The sequence below is a fragment of the Schistocerca piceifrons genome, chromosome 1 (genome assembly GCF_021461385.2).
Source record: "Schistocerca piceifrons isolate TAMUIC-IGC-003096 chromosome 1, iqSchPice1.1, whole genome shotgun sequence".
In the NCBI taxonomy this organism is placed as follows: domain Eukaryota; kingdom Metazoa; phylum Arthropoda; class Insecta; order Orthoptera; family Acrididae; genus Schistocerca; species Schistocerca piceifrons.
Genome location: NC_060138.1, coordinates 569915922 through 569939244, shown reverse-complemented (window position 1 = coordinate 569939244; position 23323 = coordinate 569915922). Strand labels below are relative to the sequence as shown.

The window sequence follows — 23323 nt, the reverse complement described above, 5'->3', positions numbered from 1 at the left end:
TTGAATTATTGTACAGGTACATTTGTCATCTGAAATCACTTCAGAGCTGTTTTTGGTAGACACAGCTGTTGTAAACACTTGCTGGTAGTGTTTCACGTGTGAAGGTATTTTCGGCACAATGCAACACTTCTTATTTTCACTCCTGGTACCATCACTAGATATTTTCACTGTGAGAGATTTTATGACTATCTCCAAATTGCGAACAAATCGTTTTGCTACAGTGAATTCCTGTTGAAATGCATCGGCATCCAAGAGATGCAGTTTTTTGAAGGTCACGTTTCCATGCCACAGTCACAGGCTTCATTTATCGTGCCTACGCTCGCCAAACACGAAATGTGAGCCCATGCATGTGTTACTGCACACAATCTGATACCTATGTCAACACTTTTGTTGCAACAAGAGAGATTAAATGTATTTCCGATTTCTACAGAACAATTTACAACCACATCTACACGCGACGCCATCTTGCTTGCTGTACAATGTCTAATTGTGCTTTTAAAAACTCTGCTGACAGCTTTTCTTATATTTGTGGTGAATTTGTGATTACAAAACACCAAAGAAACATTACAGACTTCACCAAAAAAGTTTATCTATCATACTTTGGATCTAAACTTGGTGATCAAGATAAATCTTGGGTGCCGCATGAGGTATGTTATGTGTGTGTTGAAGATCTGAGAACTGGTACAAAAGGGAGAAAAAAACCATTGCTGTTTCTTTGATATGGAGGGGAGCCAAGAAATAATTCTGATGATTGCTACTTTTGCAGTGTTGATATTACTGGTCATAATTCGAAAAACAAGAAGGTGATAAGCTACGCTAACCCTCCGACCGCCATCCAACCAGTAGAGCATGGTGTAAATTTGCCGGTTCCTGAACCACCAGATGATTTAAATTTTGTTCCAACAGAAGCATTTTCTGATGTAAAATCTGATTTAGATGAACCAGATGATGATGATGAATTGCATTGTAACACAGAAACTCTAGAGCCCAAATTGTTTACTCAGACTGAGCTTAACGATTTGGTTAGGGATCTGGGCTTAACGAAAGAAAAAGCTGAATTGCTTGGCGCTAGATTAAAAGAAAAGAACTTGTTGGCAGTTGAAACCAGCACATACACGTATTGAAAGAGAGAGCAGCAATTTTCCAAGTTTTTTCAACAAGAAGGTGGTTTTAGTGTACTGCTCAGACATTCCTGGTCTGATGAATGAGTTTGGTATTAATACAGATAGGAAGTCTGAAGGCTGTTTGTTGATCCATCCAAAACTAGTGGTGGAAAAATGCTACCAAGGCCGCTGGAACACCAATTTGATGGGGGACTACTGTTGGTCACTTCACCAAGTTCAGCAAGTGACTAATCGTAGAAAAAGCTACACAAGAAGCTACAAAGAGAAAAGAGAAAGAAAATACAAACCAATTCCAGCTGACAAGTGAAACCTTTATTAACATAAATCATTGTTTTATGTAGCTTACTGTAAATACAAACCATGCTTATATTGTAACAAAGTGTTTCATTAATTTCCCCATTTACTGCATGACTTTATAATAAAAAGCACATTGCTCGAAAACTATGGATGATACAAAAAAACTAAGGCTAGTTTGGATTCAGCTCATAAAAATCTATAAAGATCAGCTATCAAAGTAAAAAAAAATTCAAAAAAAAATTTTTTTGTTGACCTGTTATCTATCATTGTGCCCTGCCGTGAGGGACAGCATATCCAAGGCCTGTCCCTGCCCTCCTTTTAGTCGTGTTCCATCGCCCGCCTAACCTCAACACCCTAGTCCATCCCTACACCACTCCCAGCCCCAACCCCTTGTCACCAGAATCACATCCCTGCAGGAGATCCAAGTGCAAGACCTTCCTGGTCCACCCACCCACCAACCAACCCAGCACTTCCTATTCCAGTCCTGTCACAGGCTTATCCTGTGCCACAAGAGGCCAGGCCACCTGTGAAAGCAGCCGTGTCATATGTCAGCTCTAATGCAATCATTACACAGCTTTTTATATTGGCATGACTTCCAACAGGCTGACCACCAGGATGAATGGCCATTGCCAAACTGTAAGCAAGAGCAAAGTGGACCATCCTGTGGCATAACATGCTCGATTTCAATGGCTGCTTCACAGCTGTGGGCCATCTGGACCACCACCACCATCACCACCACCACCACCACAAACACCATCAGCTTCTCTGAACTACACATGGGAGTTAACCTTGCAACACATTCTCTGCTCCTGAAATTATCCTGGCATCAACCTAAGCTAATGTACTGTTCCCACACCCTCCACCCAATAGTTTCTACCCCTCTGTCCTGTCATCTCATTGTGCACCGCTCTCTGCTAATGCACCCACCATTTTTCCCCTTCTCTGCTCTTCTCCTCCTCCTCTGCTCTTCTCCTCCTCCTCTGCTCTTCTCCTCCTCATCTGCTCTTCTCCTCCTCCTCTGCTCTTCTCCTCCTCCTCTGCTCTCCTCCTCCTCCTCTGCTCTCCTCCTCCTCCTCTGCTCTCCTCCTCCTCCTCTGCTCTCCTCCTCCTCCTCTGCTCTTCTCGTCCTCCTCCTCCTCTGCTCTTCTCGTCCTCCTCCTCCTCTGCTCTTCTCGTCCTCCTCCTCCTCTGCTCTCCTCCTCCTCCTCCTCTGCTCTTCTCCTCCTCCTCCTCCTCCTCCTCTGCTCTTCTCGTCCTCCTCCTCCTCTGCTCTTCTCGTCCTCCTCCTCCTCCTCCTCTGCTCTTCTCGTCCTCCTCCTCCTCCTCCTCCTCCTCCTCCTCCTCCTCCTCCTCCTCCTCTGCTCTTCTCGTCCTCCTCCTCCTCTGCTCTTCTCGTCCTCCTCCTCCTCGTCCTCCTCCTCCTCTGCTCTTCTCGTCCTCCTCCTCCTCGTCCTCCTCCTCCTCCTCCTCCTCGTCCTCCTCCTCCTCCTCCTCCTCTGCTCTTCTCGTCCTCCTCCTCCTCGTCCTCCTCTGCTCTTCTCGTCCTCCTCCTCCTCGTCCTCCTCTGCTCTTCTCGTCCTCCTCCTCCTCGTCCTCCTCTGCTCTTCTCGTCCTCCTCCTCCTCCTCCTCTGCTCTTCTCGTCCTCCTCCTCCTCCTCCTCCTCTGCTCTTCTCGTCCTCCTCTGCTCTTCTCGTCCTCCTCCTCCTCCTCCTCCTCCTCTGCTCTTCTCGTCCTCCTCCTCCTCCTCCTCCTCCTCCTCCTCTGCTCTTCTCGTCCTCCTCCTCCTCCTCCTCCTCCTCTGCTCTTCTCGTCCTCCTCCTCCTCCTCTGCTCTTCTCGTCCTCCTCCTCCTCCTCCTCCTCCTCTGCTCTTCTCGTCCTCCTCCTCCTCCTCCTCCTCCTCTGCTCTTCTCGTCCTCCTCCTCCTCCTCCTCCTCCTCCTCCTCCTCCTCCTCCTCTGCTCTTCTCGTCCTCCTCCTCCTCCTCCTCCTCCTCCTCCTCCTCCTCTGCTCTTCTCGTCCTCCTCCTCCTCCTCCTCCTCCTCCTCCTCTGCTCTTCTCGTCCTCCTCCTCCTCCTCCTCCTCCTCCTCCTCTGCTCTTCTCGTCCTCCTCCTCCTCCTCCTCCTCCTCCTCCTCCTCCTCCTCTGCTCTTCTCGTCCTCCTCCTCCTCCTCCTCCTCCTCCTCCTCTGCTCTTCTCGTCCTCCTCCTCCTCCTCCTCCTCCTCCTCCTCCTCCTCCTCTGCTCTTCTCGTCCTCCTCCTCCTCCTCTGCTCTTCTCGTCCTCCTCCTCCTCCTCCTCCTCCTCTGCTCTTCTCGTCCTCCTCCTCCTCCTCCTCCTCCTCCTCCTCCTCCTCCTCCTCCTCTGCTCTTCTCGTCCTCCTCCTCCTCCTCCTCTGCTCTTCTCGTCCTCCTCCTCCTCCTCCTCCTCCTCTGCTCTTCTCGTCCTCCTCCTCCTCCTCCTCCTCCTCCTCCTCCTCTGCTCTTCTCGTCCTCTGCTCCATATTCCCTCCACCCCTCACCCCCCCCCCCCCTACAGCCTCACAGCACTGCACCTGGCAGTCTTGTCCTGATGCTATCTAGTTCCTGCACTCTCCACCAGACAATGCTCTTCTCTTCCCCCACCCGTATCAAAACCCACTACCAGGAACAGGTGGAGACTTCTCTTGAGATATATGCTTGAGCATCTGAAGTTGATGATTTGCCCATGAAGAAAAAGAAGTTGGTAAAAACAGCAAAAGGAAATAGAGATTTAATATATGTTACAGATGTGAAGAAAATAATGCCTGTGAGGAGTAAGTGGAGAAAATGAAACCAGTTGGTATACTTTGACAGCAGATAATGGGAAAAGCAGCTGAATAAAGGAGTTGTCCTCGTGTCTAAAGTAGCAGTCTTTTGATAATTTATTAACAGTTCTGTGATTCTATTTGCAATGTTTCACCAATTATTTTTCTTTGTAGGTCTGATTAAACTACTACAATCAGAAGCTGAGAGGTGGAATGGTAAGTACTTGAATCTGGATTAGAATTTTCCAGATTTAATTTGCTTATAAAAAGTATGTAAAGGGCTATATACAGAGCTTATGCACTATAAAAAAAAAAAATCTCAAGTTTGTGCTTCTTTCTGGTACAATTTTGTGCTGTTGCCCAACCAGAACTATCAGTTTATGAAATAAAAAATAGGGTTTCACAGCAGAGAATTTAACTGGTATTGTTGTTACAAATAATAAAATTGATAATCTTAATTATTATAAATCATAGAGGTATATGTGGAGCTGATTCATGTGACAGGAAAACCAGTGAGGAATGGTTCTGTAATGTGACTATTGGAGGCGTACGTAAGGGACTTGGGTATGTACCATATTTATCTGACTGTAAGGCAAAGATTTTTCCCAGATACATAATTTGAAAAGTACAGTGTCACCTTAGACTTGCAGATTAAACTATAGCTACTGCTGAATCCAGTGGTTTTATATTTTTTAATGGATGATTATATGGTCATCTTACATTTACAGATGAAGCTTTGGTCATTGAGGTTTCGTACAAATTTATTTTGAAGAATTCCAAAGGATAGCACTTAGCAAATTGTACTTACATTCGAATAGGTTTGAGATTTCCCGATGTGCCAAAGTGTTCAATACAGACATTTGATTTGCAGCACTAGTGCAAGGGATAGTCAAGAACCTATGAACTAGCTACTACAACAATCTAACACTTTGCTTAAAAATTGACAGTTTTGTGAAATACAGGAGCAAATAGCATTCAGTTCTATCAACTTACGAACTTTTGTTTTATTTGAACAGGTTTGCAATAAAAATTCTCGTAGATCTGTAGGGTACTGTATACATACATTTATGCTGCTTTATACATAAAGGCAACATTCAAAGATGAAAATGTTTCCCTCAAAATCCATTACTTGATTCTGAACCCTAGTTAGTATTTCATTTGGTTGTGAGAAACTAATGATTTACCAAATGGGTTGCCAATGAGATACTCAGTCACTGTTCATGTCTTAGAATACTAGGAAAATATGTTCCCAGCTTTAGAACAAGATGATGACATTCATGTGAAATGAGAAAGAAAATTAATCCAGAGCTAAATGTCTAACAAACGAAAATCTCATTAAACTGACAGCAGTTGTTGTCGCAAGGACAAATTAGAGTAGAAAGATGCATTGTGGAGATGGTACCAACAAACTTTACTAATCGTAAGGACGAGTGAAAGTTTGAGAATTGGCCTAAATAGTGATTGTGATCTTTTATTTACATACTAATAGCTATTGTTGCATATTACTTGCATCATAGAAGATACTGCCATCCGTGTTTCATTGTTGCTCAGTTGTAGCACTACAGAATGTTTGGAGGGGGAACAATGGCACCAGCTTGGCTGAGAAGTGAGAACTATGATGATGAGTGTGGTGAGGGAGGGTTTTGTGCAGGTAGCAAATTTTGCTGTGCTGGCATCCAAGACAATCTACATTGCATATTTTGGCTTTTTTTTTTTATGAACGTCCAACACATTTAAACTGCAGTTTGCCTGAATCCAGCTTTTACACAGAATTGAACTGACTTTAAAATGGGACAAATATTCCACAATCGCACACTGGACTTGCATTCGGGAGGACAACGGTTCAATCCCGCGTCTGGCCATCCTGATTTAGGTTTTCCGTGATTTCCCTAAATCGCTCCAGGCAAATGCCGGGATGGTTCCTTTCAAAAGGTGCGGCTGACTTCCTTCCCTGTCCTTCCCTAATCCGATGAGACCGATGACATCGCTGTCTGGTCTCCTTCCCCAAAACAACCAATCCACTATCGCACATTTTCCTGCAGTAGTTGGCAAAAGTCTAGATGGGAGCTAGTGGCATACTTGGTGTTTTGTGTAGCAGTGTTGTTGACGTTCATAGTGAGGTACGGTGGAAACACAAGGGGGGGTGTTAGCTACTAGTTCTACACAGATAATGAGAGAGCAGTGTGCAGACAATATGTTTGGCAAACAAGACACATTGTAACATTCTCACATCAGTATAGAAGTGAAAGCTGTTATTTATTCAGAAAATAAGTGTGTTCTGAGGTGCCACAGTAACTACAATCACAGAAATCCTAATGTATTCGGAAGAAACGCCAAATGTGTGTGACAATGTAGGTATAAGACTCACCGCTCTTCTGTTAGGATTATGAAGATTATTTAAAATAGTGATACCAGGGATGACAGGCTAAACAAAAAAGCAGTGAAGATAAAAATTAGTGTAAACAGGTACTTTTTGTTTATTTTTTCTTGTATTATCAAAATGTAGACAATCAATAAGTGGCAAAGTTTAGAATATGTTTGTTGTGAACTTTTTACGCATATACCTTAGGTCAGTAATATTTTGTAATTTTGGTTGGTTAGAATATGTTAAAAGAACATATTTTTCACAAGGAGCCTCTTAAAAAGGAGGGTCATCTTATAAGCAGGGTCACCTTGTAAATACAGTACATTGCAGTGTTTCCATTTGGAGGGAATATGAGTAAGATTTATGAGGAGACACCTTGATTTAACCCTTCATTCTGCGCTTTTTTTAGAACACCAAATAATTTTTTTTTACTTGAAATTGTTCAAAGGTCTCAGAAAAAATGTTGAAAAATAATACCGTCTTAATTGTGCAAAAATACTTAATTGTGGAAAATATATATTTTTTACATTTTACATATATTAAAACTGTGTGAAAATTACAACATTAATAAGCATTTGTTAAGTATAAAAACATAGCTTTAAACACCAAATGAACAATGGGTTGTGACAGAATTAATGGTAGTATTGAACATGGATGGATGGCACTTGTCTTCAGCTGCTATGCTATGCGGGAAAGTAGTTTTGGACTTCATTTAAACATAAGTTTACTTTGCATTTCTCACAGATGAAAAATGTATAGCATTTGCAGTTATGACATTTGCATGTTTTTCTCTTCTCATTCCACACTGGCCAGTGATTAAAAGGATCTAATCTTATATTCTTTGTAGTAAAAATGATCCTATATATTTAATCCTGTTGATCTCTACTGGACCTGTGCTAGCTGGTCTACCTCACTTTTTTGCTCCAATACCAGTCTGTCTAGAGTTTGAGCCAATTCACTCCTAAATTACTTCTGGTTCCTTTGCATGTCTGCTGGTTTTTTTTCAGTGCATACCCATCTGTAGAGAATCCATGCATTTATTATGATTACATCAATCAGATGGGAAACAAGTGTAAATACTATGTTTGGCAGTTGTTGTGTAATAAATCTGTATTTCCCATATGTGATTTATAAATGGAAACAACAGCAGGACTTGGTACTATTGTGATCACTCTTGTTTCTATCAAACTTTTTCACTTTCAATTTTGGCAGCTTGCTGACAAAGATAGACAGAAAATAGACAATACTATTATCTTTGTACAAAATGGAGGAAATATCTATTTTGTCAGTGGTAGTAATATATTCCTCAGAATATCCACATTCTCCTTTATTTTAAAATTTGCAGTTTGGTATCCTATTCCTTTGAATTGTTCCTACATGCTGAGTCTCTAGCTTGAATAGGTATATGTGTAGGAGGTATAATATCTGTCAGTAGATCTTATGGTTCTGATTCCTTGGAATCTCACTTAAGAGGTGAATTTCAACATTCCCAGATGCTCAGAAATCTGGTTCAGTAGGAAATGAACTGCTTTTCTTTCTGAATAAGTCAGTTTTTTTGTATCTTTGGATGGTTTTCAGGATTTTGTAGTACTGATTTATCAGCAACAAGTTCATTATCATTGTCCTTCAAAACGTTATTTGAATTATGTGTAGTCCCTCTAGGAGTCTCATGCTTGTTATCACCATCTACAGATTCCACATCATTTACTGTTGTAGGATTTCCACACAAATTGTCCAAATCTAAGTTATCTTCACTTGTCACATGGACATTCTAGGCCCACGGATCCTTCATAAGTTGTCATTTCATGTCAACCATTTTAAAAATATGAGAGCGACTCCATTCTAACAATCAAACTATCATGAGGAACTAGAAGAAAGCGACTGACTAAAATACTAATTCATAACAGTTTGTGTGTGTGTGTGTGTGTGTGTGTGTGTGTGTGTGTGTGTGTGTGTGTGTGTGTGTGTTTGTTTGTAGGAGCATTACTACACACCATTGCACATATACAAACAAAATTGATTCATGTAGTACTTACATACTTATTAGCAGAAATAAAAGGTGAACTGAACACTGTATGCTCTCTAAAGCTATAGAAGCACTACATATTTTTTTTACACTCATGTGTTCTTGCTTGTAGTTACCAGCAGAGAACAATGTGTGCTAGATGGAGCAACACAGTTTGTCACATTATGAGCTCATTAGAGCATTTTAGTGGCAGATTCTTTTCAGTTACTTCCATGAAGCAATATTGCCAAACTGCAAGGCAATTTCCAGTGGCAAACTTCAAAAACAATGGTGAAAAGCGAGTTGAAACATTGCTTTACACATATATGCAAAGCAGTGCAGTGGAGGGCTAAATTTTATATGATGTGTTTCTATTTTTATATTATGGCTTTTCTTCTGCTACATCATCATATTTCAATTTTTAAGCTAAGTGGGAATTTACATCACTGTGAAGCATATCATCTTCAAGAGTAAATACCTTTCAACAAACTCCTATCCAAGGGCCAGTTATAAAGCTTAATTACCACCTAAAAAAGTAATTGCGTAATTAATTTTTGCTTGTGTGCAGGCACATGTTCACAGGCCTGGTAGACATTGAAATCATGGCACCTGATGCCATAGCTCTCTGCTAGAGGTGCCAAACTAAAAGTTGCAAGGTACTGATGCAGTGGAGTATCGTGTAGTAATTCATTTTCTGCATTTGCATGTTGTACAGACCTATACTGAGATGGTGGAAGTGTACAGAAACAATGTACAATCATATGACATAGCATTTAGGTGCTATAGACGCTTTCAGTATGGTCAAACAAGTTTGAATGACAAAGAACAATATGGCAGACTGTATCTCTGTGAAGAATTAAGAATCACTAGAGAAGTGTAGGCCTTGTTGCTCAAAAGATGGTGCACCGCAATACGGAAGTGATGTGTGTATTCACAACCATTGAAAAAGCTGAAGATCAGCCATGTCGGGCAATGTTATGTGAGAATGTTAGTTACGTTAGTGTTATTGGTGGTTACCACAGTAGGGTGCTAACAGATTATGCTCATAAAAAACAACTTGTCACAGTAGCATACTATCAAATTCTGCTACCCAGATTACAATAGGATGTCAAGCTAAAGTGCTGCAGGAAGCTGCGCAAGAGAGTGCTTTTGCTCCATGACAATGCCCCAGCTCATTCTTCACAGGGCACAGTCTCACATGCTGCTTTTTTGGGCTGTCAGATTTTCTCTCATCCCCCTATTCTCCTGATGTGGCACTCAGTAACTTCTTCCTCTTACCTTGTGCGAAGAAAACATTGCACAACAGGCATTTCTAGAATAACAGCGAGATGGAAAATTTCTGGAAGATGCAAAATTCAACTTCTACAATGAAGGTCCGCTAAGTTATCAGTAATTGAAAACCTTATGCCACGTTGAAGGGTAGTTCGTTGTTGCTGCAGCAGCAGCTGCTGCTGCTGCTGTTGCTGTTGTTGTTGTGTCCTATCAGCTGATCGCTTCTTTTAGTAATGTCATAAATTTGTTTTTTCCCCAGTAGAGTTGTGTAGCTCATTCTATCCATCTAATCTTCAGCATTCTTCTGTAGCCACATTTCAAAAGCTTCCATTCACTTCTTATCTAATCTGTTTATTGTCGTTGTTTAATTTCTGTACATGAGACGAATGCCTTCAGAAAACACTTCAGTCTTTAAATTTATTTTTATTGTTTACAGATGTTTCTTTTTCAAAAATACTTTTTTTCGTTTTCTCAGTCTGCATTTTATATCAGCTCCACTTTGGTCATCATCATTTATTTAGCTGTCCAAATAGCAGAACTTATAGGGTGACAATCATCGAACTAAATGGAAAAAAAAAAACATAAATTAGTAACAAACTTGGTGTGCACCCACTTTATTCAACATGTAAACGTCACTACTGATTTTTGGATTTAGGTTATGACATGTTCGATATGCCTGCCATCATTGGCAATGATGTGGCAGTGATGAACAGCAAAATTCCGCATGGCCAGCAGAAGTGTCGGAACATTGATGCTGTCAATGTCCTTCTGAATGGCTGTTTTCAGCTCACAAGGGGACACTCCATACTGTAAATCACAGATTTTGATGCACTTCAAATATGTTGTAGAGGCACTTACCCCGAGTACCCGGCTATGCGGTTTTTTAGCGACAGGCCTTGGTTTTTGTGAAAATCGATTTTGAAGTTCATTGCGCACTTTGTATACCCACAACATTACAGATATTCCAAGCAAGGCAGTGTAGCGCAGCAGTAAAGGTTCACGGCTACCGCGTGCTGGAGGTACCGTGTTCGAATCCTGCTCATGTACCCCCTTTTTTTTTTCTTTTTTTTTTCCAAAATCGACCTAATTTTTTAATTTTATTTCAAAGAATATCATCAAGCAGTGTAAGGTGTGCGAAATTATAAAGATATATTTAGTTATTAATTTTTTGTCATACAATATTACAAAATCTCATTTTTCATCATCCACATTGCTTGACGTGCCAGAACAATATTGTGGGTGATAATTATAATAGAAACAACTGAAACACAAATTTTTGCAGCTCCAAGTACATTTTATGAAAGCAACCGTCTTGCAGGCTCTCTGTTTCTTCATGAGCGATACTGGGAAACTCAATTCCTTTGTGTTCAAAAAGATTTCTCTTTCATCTGCTAATTTCGGTGCGAACCGTGCGTATCTAATCATGCTTTCAAAATTAGGTGTGCTGAATTGATTTTGGATTAGTAAATGTAATTTTATTGACTCTTCGCTAGAAGTGATCTCTATTGTCTTTCATTAAGTCGGGAGCATTCTGAATAATTTTCATGAAGATTTTCACCTGTCGGTAAAAATAAACATCGCAGGGCTGGCAATAAGGAGTGCACTTTGGTGTGACCACTTTTAGGGTGCAGGTGTTTGCTTTCCTTTATCAGTGAATAGATGATTGTATAAAGTTGAATTGGTTTGCCCTCCCCACGAATAGATAATGTACAAAAAATTTTTCTGTAACACTTACGGAAGAATTACAGAACGCAAAAATTCTTCGTATACCAGTTTCGCGAACTTCCCGAATTTGGTACAGGACACGACTACATTTCTGTATTTCCCAATTAATTCATCTATTCATTTTTGAACTTTAGGACCAAATTTTCGGGACGGTTCTTGCACACATAAAAAACATACAGGATCACCTTTCCTGGGGCTGTTATGATACACTGGGCCTTATAAGAATGAGTAGTCTTGTTTAAATCTTTTGTTCAGTGGAGAACAGTTTTTTTCCTTTTTTGGAAAGTGATGAATTATATGTTGCCTGATACTGGCAGCCAGTTTGATCAGTGTTGGTTACGAAGTCTAGATCAAAATTCTCCATAAGTATTCTTGTTTGTATGTGGAATTGTTCAGCAGCTACTAACAATAAAACTTCATCTATTGTCACAAATTCTTTAGAGCTGACGAACTTTGTAATTTTTCTTTGCCAAATTTTATGTTTTTTCTTGAACTGTTCAACCTAAACTTGGAAGAGCAGTGTTCATCGCCCACTGCTGTAGAGTTCTTGTTGTCACCTGATATCAGAATTTTTTTAAAATTATTTTCACAAGCCATTCTCTTTTTTATGATATTGTTTGTTGTTGTTGTGGTCTTCAGTCCTGAGACTGGTTTGATGCAGCTCTCCATGCTACTCTATCCTGTGCAAGCTTTTTCATCTCCCAGTACCTACTGCAACCTACATCCTTCTGAATCTGCTTAGTGTATTCATCTCTTGGTCTCCCTCTACGATTTTTACCCTCCACGCTGCCGTCCAATACTAAATTGGTGATCCCTTGATGCCTCAGAACATGTCCTACCAACCGATCCCTTCTTCTGGTCAAGTTGTGCCACAAACTTCTCTTCTCCCCAATCCTATTCAACACTTCCTCATTAGTTATGTGATCTACCCATCTAATCTTCAGCATTCTTCTGTAGCACCACATTTCGAAAGCTTCTATTCTCTTCCTGTCCAAACTATTTATCGTCCATGTTTCACTTCCATACATGGCTACACTCCATACAAATACTTTCAGAAACAGCTTCCTGACACTTAAATCTATACTCGATGTTAACAAATTTCACTTCTTCAGAAACGCTTTCCTTGCCATTGCCAGCCTACATTTTATATCCTCTCTACTTCGACCATCATCAGTTATTTTGCTCCCCAAATAGCAAAACTCCTTTACTACTTTAAGTGTCTCATTTCATAATCTAATACCCTCAACATCACCCGATTTAATTCTACTACATTCCATTATCTTTGTTTTGCTTTTGTTGATGTTCATCTTATATCCTCCTTTCAAGACACTGTCCATTCCATTCAACTGCTCTTCCAAGTCCTTTGCTGTCTCTGACAGAATTACAATGTCATCGGCGAACCTCAAAGTTTATATATTTCATGTCAATATGATTTACCTGTTCCAAATGTTGGCTCGCTTCGACGAACCTTTCATAAGTCTCACAATCAATGGTTCTCCATTTATCGAGACAAGTTCCACCTTGTTTTACATCCTCTTTCCATTGATACAGTATCAATTTATGTTTCAATCGAGAAACTCCATGAGATTGCGTACTTTTCAAGCTACATTTAGGATGAGCTGCTGCAAGAGCGACTGCTTTTTCCTTGTAGGACAGAGGCACATAATCTGTCGGTTCTGGCGCAAACTCTTCGGGAACGTAATCACCATCTTCCTCTATCCCCATACACTGCAAAGTGAAGAGTTTTATTTTTTTTTACGTTCATCTGAAAGAGAAAATATTCATAAAAAAGTAAAACTTACCGCATCATATTCTCCCTATTCACCTTCTTCGTTGAAATCTATCAATTCATTATCAATAATTATCTATCTATCGGCCAAGAGATGTGATATACATCTTATCACCAAATTGCAACGGAATTGGTAGAGATCACACTAGGTGGTGTATTCGTTAAGAGATTCAAATCGTGGAGTAGATTTTCGGCTTATTTAATGGCATTTGTATTTCTCCTTTTGATTCTTTGTTCAACTCTTCAACATGTGGATCTTCTTCTGGCTGCACTACTACAGAAACACTTTGTTCTTCCATTCCACAGATTTTTTCTAACACATTGCACTAGAGAAGCCTTGCGAGCAACTGACACTGTAGTTAAATGCTAATGTAAAGAAATGCAACTCGCTTCCGCATTGGCCGCAACTAGGAGCTGGGGTTCCCGTTACAGCTAACGGTATTCACGGGAGAGGGGACGATAATGGGCGGAGATCGATTTCAGGTAATACAAGAAGTGACTGTTGTACAAACATTTGGAACTCCAACTGCAAACCACAAACAGAATGAATATTTGAAATAATTAATAACTGAATATCTCTCTATATTTCACATACGGGCTTCGTCGCTAATCCAAAGCATACAGCACATGTTAATTCCCATTATGCCTGGTGATGCTGAGGGAATTAGATTAGGAAATGAGACACTTAAAGTAGTAAAGGAGTTTTGCTATTTGGGGAGGAAAATAACTGGTGACTGTCGAAGTAGAGAGGATATAAAATGTAGACTGGCAATGGCAAGGAAAGCGTTTCTGAAGAAGAGAAATTTGTTAACATCGAGTATAGATTTAAGTGTCAGGAAGTCGTTTCTGAAAGTATTTTTATGGAGTGTAGCCATGTATGGAAGTGAAACATGGACGATAAATAGTTTGGACAGGAAGAGAATAGAAGCTTTTGAAATGTGGTGCTACAGAAGAATGCTGAAGATTAGATGGGTAGATCACATAACTAATGAGGAGGTATTGAATAAAATTGGGGAGAAGAGAAGTTTGTGGCACAACTTGACTAGAAGAAGGGATTGGCTGGTAGGACATGTTCTGAGGCATCAAGGGATCACCAATTTAGTATTGGAGGGCAGCGTGGAGGGTAAAAATCGTAGAGGGAGACCAAGAGATGAATACACTAAGCAGATTCAAAAGGATGTAGGTTGCAGTAGATACTGGGAGATGAAGCTTGCACAGGATCGAGTAGCATGGAGAGATGCATCAAACCAGTCTGAGGACTGAAGACAACAACAACAACAAAAACAACAACAACAACACTGTTTGTTGATATTGTTTGAAACAAAATTGAAAAATGTGGCTGATTTTGGAAAAAAGAAAAAAAATACACAAGCAGGATATGAACACGATACCTCCAGCGCGGTAGCCGTGAACATTTACCGCTGTGCTACACTGACTTCCTTGGACTATCTGTAATGTTATGGACATACAAAGTGTGCAATGAACTTCAAAGTTGATTTTCTCAAAAACCAAGGCCCATCGCTGAAAAACCGGATAGCCGGGTACTCAGGGCAAGTGCCTCTACAACATACTTGAAGCACATCAAAATCTGTGATTTACAGTATGGAGGGTCACTTTGTCAGCAACAGTTTTGAGTTTATTGCTGTACATCTTGTCTTTAACATAGCCCCGCAAAAAGGAGTTGCATGTTTCCAGATCCTGAGAAAGTGGTGGCCTATCGAGGCCCATGCCAGAGGCCTCCAGGTACCCAGAGTCAGAATGAGGTCCCCAGAGTGCTCCTCCAGGACATCAAACACAATCCTGCTTTGGTGGAGTCGAGCTCCATCTTGCATGAACCACGTCATGTTTTAAATCAGGGTCACTTTGGATAATGGGGATGAAATCATCTTCCAAAACTTTCATGTACCATTTGGTAGTCGCCGTACCATCAAGGAATATCCCACTGATTATTCCATGACTGGGCATTGCAATCACACAGTCACCCGTTGAGGGTGAAGAGACTTCTCGATCATGAAATGTGGATTCTCAGTCCCCAGATGTGTCAATTTTCCTTACTGATGAACCCATCCAAATAAAAGTGGGCTTCGTCGCTAATCCAAAGCATACAGCACATATTAATTCCCATTATGCCTGTGTCCACCTGTGCACTTTGAACATTGTAACACAAAATGTTCAGAAGCTATTACAATTTTATTTCATATAGAAGTCACCCTCATTCTGCCAGTGGCCTTGTCAAAGAGAGCGGAGGAGTGGACAGAGGTTCAGGGGACTCTCTTGTCCTAGGGGTGGGAAACTGTACCTGAAGGCGATTGACTCGGCAATGATCAACGGTATGAGGATGCGGAAGGCAATGGACACCACTGCATTCAAGACACGTAACGTGTATCCACAGAACACGTGGCTTGTAGTTGAAGAAGTGTCATAATGAACTTTCCATTGGTAAAAGATTCTTGAATAGTCCACCATCCGGATCTCTGGGAGGGGACATCGAAGGGGAAGATTACCATGAGAAAAAGATTGAATAATCAACGGAAGGTTAATGTTCTAAGAGTTGAGGTGTGGAATGTCAGAAACTTGAACATGGTAGGGAAACTATAAAATTTGAAAAGGGAAATGCAAAGGCTCAATCCGGATATAGTAGGGGTCAGTGAAATGAAATGGAAAGAAGACAAGGATTTCTGGTCAGATTAGTATAGGGTAATATCAATAGCAGCAGAAAATGGTATAACAGGAGTAGGATTCGATATGAATAGGAAGGTAGGACACAGAGTGTGTTACTGTGAATAGTTCAGAGATAGGGTTGTTCTTATCAGAATCGACAGCAAACCAATACCGACAATGATAATTCAGGTACACATGCCAACATCACAAGTTGATGATGAAGAGAGAAAGTATATGAGGATATTGAAAGAGTAATACAGTATGTAAATGGGGATGAAAATCTAATAGTTGTGGGGGACTGGAATGCAGTTGTAGGGGAAGGACTAGAAGAAAAGGTTACAGGGGAATATGGGCTTGGGACAAGGAACGAGAGAGGAGAAAGACTAATTGAGTTCTGCAACAAGTTTCAGCTAGTAAGACCCTGTTCAAGAATCGCAAGAGGATGAGGTATACGTGCAAAAGGCCAAGTGATACAGGAAGATTTCAGTTAGATTACATCATGGACAGACAGATTCTGAAATCAGATACTGGATTGTTAGGTGTGCCCAGGAGCAGATGTATACTCAGATCACAATATAGCAGTGATGGAGAGTAAGCTGAAGTTCGACATTAGTCAGAAAGAATCAATATGCAAAGAAGTGGGATACAGAAGTACTAAGGAATGACGAGATATGCTTGAAGTTCTCTAAGGCTATAGATACAGCAAAAAGGAATAGCTCAGTAGGCAGTAAAGTTGAAGAGGAATGGACATCTCTGAAAAGGGCCATCACAAAAGTTGGGAAGGAAAACATAGGCACAAAGAGGGTAACTGACCATGGGTAACAGAAGAGTTGATTGATGAAAGGAGGAAATAGAAAAATGTTCCAGGAAACTCAGGAATACAGAAATAAAAGTCGCTGAGGAATGAAGTACGTAGGAAGTGCAGGGAAGCTAAGATGAAATGGCTGTAGGAAAAATGTGAAGACATCAAAAAGGAAATTACTGTCAGGAGGACAGACTCGGCATACAGGAAAGTCAAAACAACTTTAGGTGACATTAAAAGCAAGGGTGGTAACATTAAGAGTGCAACGGGAATTCCACTGTTAAATGCAGAGGAGAGAGCAGATAGGTGGAAAGAATACATTGAAAGCCTCTATTTGGCTGATGCGATAGAAGAAGAAACATGAGTCGATTAGAAGAGACAGGGTATCCAGTATTAGAATCCGAATGTAAAAGAAATTTGGAGGATTTAAGGTCAAATAAGGCAGAAGGGATGGATAACATTCCATCAGAATTTCTAAAATCATTGGGGGAAGTGGCAACAAAACAACCATTTACATTGGTGTGTAGAATGTGTGTGTCTGGCAACATACCATCTGACTTTTGGAAAAGCATCATCCACACAATTCCAAAGATGGCATGAGCTGACAAGTGCAAGAATTATCGAACAATCAGCTTAACAGCTCATGCATCCAAGTTGCTTACAAGAATAATATACAGAAGAATGGAAAAGAAAATTGAGGATGTGCTAGATGGTGTTCGGTTTGGCTTTAGGAAAAGTAAAGGTACGAGAAGCGATTCTGACATTGTGGTTAATTATGGAAGCAAGATAAAAGAAAAATCAAGACCCGTTCATAGGATTTGTTGACCTGGAAAAGCGTTCAACAATGTAAAATGGTGCAAGATGTTCAAAATTCGGGAAAAATAGGGGTAAGGTAAGGTATAGGGAGAGATGGGTCATATACAATACGGACAACAGCCATATACAATATGGACAACAGCCAAGAATGAATAATAAGAGTGGACGACCAAGAATGAAGTGCTCATACTAAAAAGTGTGTAAGACAAGGATGTAGCCTTTCACCTCTAGTATTCAGTCTGTACATGAGGAAGCAATGATGGAAATAAAAGAAAGGTTCAACAGTGGAATTAAAATTAAAGGTGAAAGGACATCAATGATGCAATTCACTGATGACATTGCTATCCTGAGTGAAAGTGAAGAAGAACTACATGATCTGCTGAACGGAATGAACAGTCTAATGAGTACACAGTATGGAATGAGGACAAATCGAAGAAAGATGAAGGTAATGAGAACAGCGAGAAACTTGACATCAGGATTGATGGTTACAAAGTTGATGAAGTTGGGGAATTCTGCTACCTAGGAAGTAAAATAACCAGTGATGGATGGAGCAAGGAGGACATCAAAAGCAGACTATCTATGGCAAAAAATGCATTTCTGGTCAAGAGAAGTCTACTAATATCAAATATCGGCCTTAATTGAGGAACAGATTTCTGAGAATGTACGTTTGGAGTACAGCATTGTATGGTAGTGAAACATGGACTATGGGAAAACTGAAACAGAAGAGAATCGAAGCATTTGAGATGTGGTGCTAGAGACGAATGTTGAAAATTAGGTGGATTGGTAAGGTGAGGAATGAGGAAGTTCTACACAGAATCGGAGAGGAAAGGAATATGTGGAAAACACTGATAAGGAGAAGGGACTGGATGATAGGACATCTGCTAGTCCGCCCCGGTAGCTGAGTGGTCAGCGTGACAGACTGTCAATCCTAAGGGCCCGGGTTCGATTCCCGGCTGGGTCGGAGATTTTTCCGCTCAGGGACTGGGTGTTGTGTTGTCCTAATCATAATCATTTCATCCCCATCGACGCACACATCGCCGAAGTGGTGTCAAATCGAAAGACCTGCACCAGGCGAATGGTCTACCCGACGGGAGGCCCTAGCCACACGACATTTCCATTTATGAGAGAATGACTTCCATGGTACTAGAGGGAGCTGTAGAGAGCAAAAACTTTAGAGGAAGACATAGATTGGAATACATCCAGCAAATAATTGTGACCATAGGTTGCAAGTGCTACTCTGAGATGAAGTGGTTAGCACAGGAGAGGATTTCATGGCGGGCTGCATCAAACTAGTCAAACTACTGATGACCCAAAAAAATAGTAGTTCAATAATTTTCATCCTGTATGGATTACTTTTAGTGTCTCGTTTCCTAATTTAATGCTCTTATCATCCTCTAATTCAATTCAGCTGCATTCCACTACCATTTTTTACTTTTGACGATGTTAATCATATAGGCTCTTCTTAAGTCTCTATTCATTCTCTCCAACTGCTCTTCCGAGACCTTTGGCTTTTGTGTTAGAACTGAAATGTCATCACCAAAGTTTTTATTTAATCTCTTTTAACACATTCAACACTATGCCCATACACCTTATGGGCGCACATGTTTTGGCTGTGGCAACAGAGCATGTATCCTGTACAGGCGCAACTTTTGCGGTTGCTGAAAGATGTTTTTCAATGAGCTACATGGCTGGCTGCTGTGAGATAACTGCAGTAGTTCATATTTTGTCTACTAGATGCAGCAGCAGTTGATGAGTCCTGTGTATCAGTTGTGTGAGTAGAATATCTTTCAGTATAGTGATTGGTTCTTTGATGACATTTTCATATGGTGTGGAGCTGTAAATTTGGAATTGTGTATGAGTTTTGAGTGAAAATGACAACTAGAGGCCTCTGGGAAAGTGAAGTTCTGGATTTTTTTATTTGGAGGAAATGACACTCATATTGACGTCAGCGACAATGTCAGTAATTAAGAGCGAAACACACTATTTTTTTCTTTTTATCTGACTTGAATTATGGTTTTTCCATTAGATGAGGAGCTGCAACGATCAACAAATGGTACAGCAACAAATGCAATGGTGCAAGAGCACGGCGCTCAGCGCACAGCCTCAGTTTTCAGTATTTCAGTCGGCATCTGGAGCCACTTGTTTGCGAATAGGAACTGATGTTTACAATTGTTTTTGATATTTTTTAGTGATGGTTTTATGTGAAACATAAAGACCAAGACAAACAGATACGCAGATACAAAAATTGCTGCAATGAAATGGTGAAATGAGATAGAAAAGAACTCTATGTGGCACCAATGGGGTCCAGTAAAACAACACAAAAGGTATATTGGTTTTATGCAACAGTTATGCATATGTGTGTCATGAAGTTATCAAAGCTTGGTGACTGTTGGTCAACTGATCCATTTTTACAAACAGGCTCTGCGAGCTGATTGTTGAGCTGTGATAAGCTTTTCAGTATTATGTTCACACTGTATGGCAATGACAACTCAACCTGCACAAAAAAAGAGGAAAACCATGATCCTCTTCATAAAATTAGACCCAAGTTAGACTTTTTTGTCAACAAACGAAGAGCCAGTTTCATGCCATATGAAAATTTGACTATAAATGAAGCTATTTGTCCATTTTGTGGATGTGTTGGCTTTAGGGTATACATGAAAAATAAACTCAGTAAATATGGCATGAAAGTTTACGCACTTTGTGGTGGTGCAACAGGCAGTGTCCAGAACTGTGATGTTTACACATGATCAGCAGGGAGGACTGACAGACAGTTCTCCATATTATGGTAAAGGCCACTGTATTTACATAGGTAGTTACTACACTAGTGTTCCTCTACTGAAGATGTTATGGGAAGAAAATACATTAGTTGTTGGAACTGGAATGTAAAACAGAAAAGCTTCAAAACAAAGAAACTGAAACAAAATGGAATTATATTTTTAAGGAATGATATTTTTAAGGAATGGTCCCATTCTAGCACTGAAGTGGAAAAATAAGCGTGATGTATACTGTCTATCCACAAAACATCAGGCTACCACCAACGACTTTCCAGTACATTCAAAAGGTGGTATTACAACAGTAATGAAACCAGACATTGTAACTGGCAACAGTATGAACAAGACTGGTGTAGATCTTGTGGATCAGCTCTACAGTTACTATGCATTCACACGTAAAACAATGAAGTTATGGAAAAAACTTTTCTTTCATGCTTTTGTAATGTTTGTCATGAACAGTTTTATTTTGGTCAGAGACATCAGTAAACAGAAAAATCCGTCTTGTGGACTTCATAAAGAGAAGTTAGTTTGAAATTGGTAGCAACAGGAGGAGACTTTGATCTTTAGAACAAACACATGGCACTAGCCTGGACAGAAATTTTTGTCGTCACTTTCCAGAAAAAGTATCTCCCACTGCCAACATAGTAAGTATTACGCATCATTGTAAAGTTTGCTCCAACAAAGAGACCGGCAAGCGGATAAGAAAAAAAGTAGATGGTGGTGCAAAGACTGCAATGTAGGTCTCTGTGTACCTCACTGCTTTCAGGATTACCACTTGACAGTGAATTCTGTATAAAATATACAGGGTGATTCACGAAGATATGCAAATATTTTAATATGTTATTTTACAAGTAAAACTAAAGGAAAAAGTTCATATAAACATAGGTCCGCAAATTTGTAGTTATGGAGTTAGCGGCTAATAAAAGATTGTGCATGAAATTTAGCAACTTTGCTAATATGAAGCCATCGCAAAACTGTAAAAGGTTAAAGTAAAGCACGATTCCTGCTTATTTTGTTATTGGTCTGGTGAATCTAATAAAATGTCCCAGATGTGTTTCTGCAATAGTTGCAATGCATGCAATAGTCGAAATTAAAAACAACCCTGTGAAACTGAAATGAGCAACAAAAGTTGTTCATACATGTGCAGCTAAATGCGTTGAACTCGGTGGAGACATTTTTGAACAATTACTGTCAATGTATTGTGAAACTGTTTGTACATTGTACAACTTCCTTACCACTGAGCTTTGTTGTTTCCTCTTTAACATGAATTCGTGTGTGCTATGGTATTAATAAAAGCAGATTATCTGACATTTATACAGTTTCTGTTAACATTATTACTATCAATTTTCGAAAATTAAATTCTCTGCAACTTCTGTTGAAAACTTTGTGCAATTTTCTGACATTTAAAAAACAAATTGGGCCAAGTAGTTACTAAATTAAAAATTTTACAAAATTATGTCTTTGCTTCTCGGAATGTTTTGGAAAACTATTGCAGATACACATCTGCGACATGTTTTATTAGGTTCACCAGATCAATAAAAACATAAATGTAAATCGTGCTTTACTTTAACCTCATACAGTTTTGTGTTGGCTTCGTATTAGCGAAGTGTGCTAAATATGAAAATCGCCAGTGCACCTGCACAGTCAAGGCGCATACATAGCAGTGTGGAATGTGTCAACTGTAGTTCCCTGCCCAAATTCCACAAGTGTATTCCAGTCACCACAAAAGCTTTCTCTAAATCTACAAATTATATTTAAGTCTTCCTTTCTTCAGTCTATCTTCTAAGATAAATCGTGGGCTCAGTATTGCCATGCTTGTTCCTACATTTCTCCTGAACCCAAACTTACGTTCCCCGAGATCACCTTTCATCAGAATTTCTATTCTGTAAATAATGTCTAACAGTATTTTGCAGCCATGACTTATTAAACCGGAGGTTTGGTAATATTCACACCTATTGGCACCTACGTGCTTTGGAAGTGGAGCAGTTATATTCTTCTTGAAGTAGAAGGGTATTTGATCTGTCTCATATACGACACGCAATCAAAAAATGTGATGACTGATTTTTTAACAGCAGCTGCTGGCACTACAACCATTTGATGTAATTTGTCCAATAGCCTGATCCGTCGAAATGGGCAGTGCCAAGTTGGAACTCATTCTGACTTGTCAGTCAACATCTAGAGATGCTAGAGTGATGTGCTGTTTACTGTCTGTAACACATCTAGGATTATGAACAGTGCATGACCATTAAGTTCTGTTTCAAGTTGCACAAACATGCTAAAGAAACTAATGAAATGTTGAAATTGGTGTATGGCGCCAATGCTGTAACTCTGAAGACTTTCTACAAGTGGTATGAGTGATTTAAAAGTGAAAGTGAATCATTAGAAGACAAATAATGTTCAGAAAATCCATTAACCTCAAAACCACAAGAACATATCCAAAAAGTGTCAAAAATTGTTTTTTCAAGCAGACGGCGGCAAAAAGTGAAAAAAATTGTATGTTCAAACAGATGGATAACCGTTGAAGAGCATACTGAAGAACTTAGCATCTCTTGATAATTTGCAAATTAGATTAGTAGGTGTAAAATTTGTTCCCAGACTTTTTGAGTGGTGAACAGGAGAAAAAAATCATGTGTCAGTTTGCTTAGAGTTGAATGATCATCTTCATTTAGGTTCAGACTTCATGCCCAAAATTGTAACTAGATATCAAAATTGCATCCATTTGTTTGATGCTGAGATGAAAATCCAGATTTCCGATGGAAAACCAGTGAACCTCTTCACCCTAAAAAGACATGTCAGTCAAAATTAAATAGCAAAGTCATACTCATGTATGTATGTATGTTTGTTTGTTTGTTTCTTCTTCCTCCTCTTCCTCTTCCTCTTCCTCTTCCTCTTCCTCTTCCTCCCCCCCCCCCCC

The 23323-nt window shown here is 40.0% G+C and overlaps 1 protein-coding gene across 1 annotated transcript in view; it reads left to right on the top strand.

Moving 5' to 3' along the window:
• Positions 1-23323, top strand: part of LOC124803481 — a 95171-nt gene that overhangs the window by 61487 nt on the left and 10361 nt on the right. Inside the window, exon 5 of the mRNA XM_047264676.1 lies at positions 4378-4419. Coding sequence (XP_047120632.1) covers positions 4378-4419 — 42 coding nt within the window. The remainder of the gene's footprint in view (positions 1-4377; positions 4420-23323) is intronic.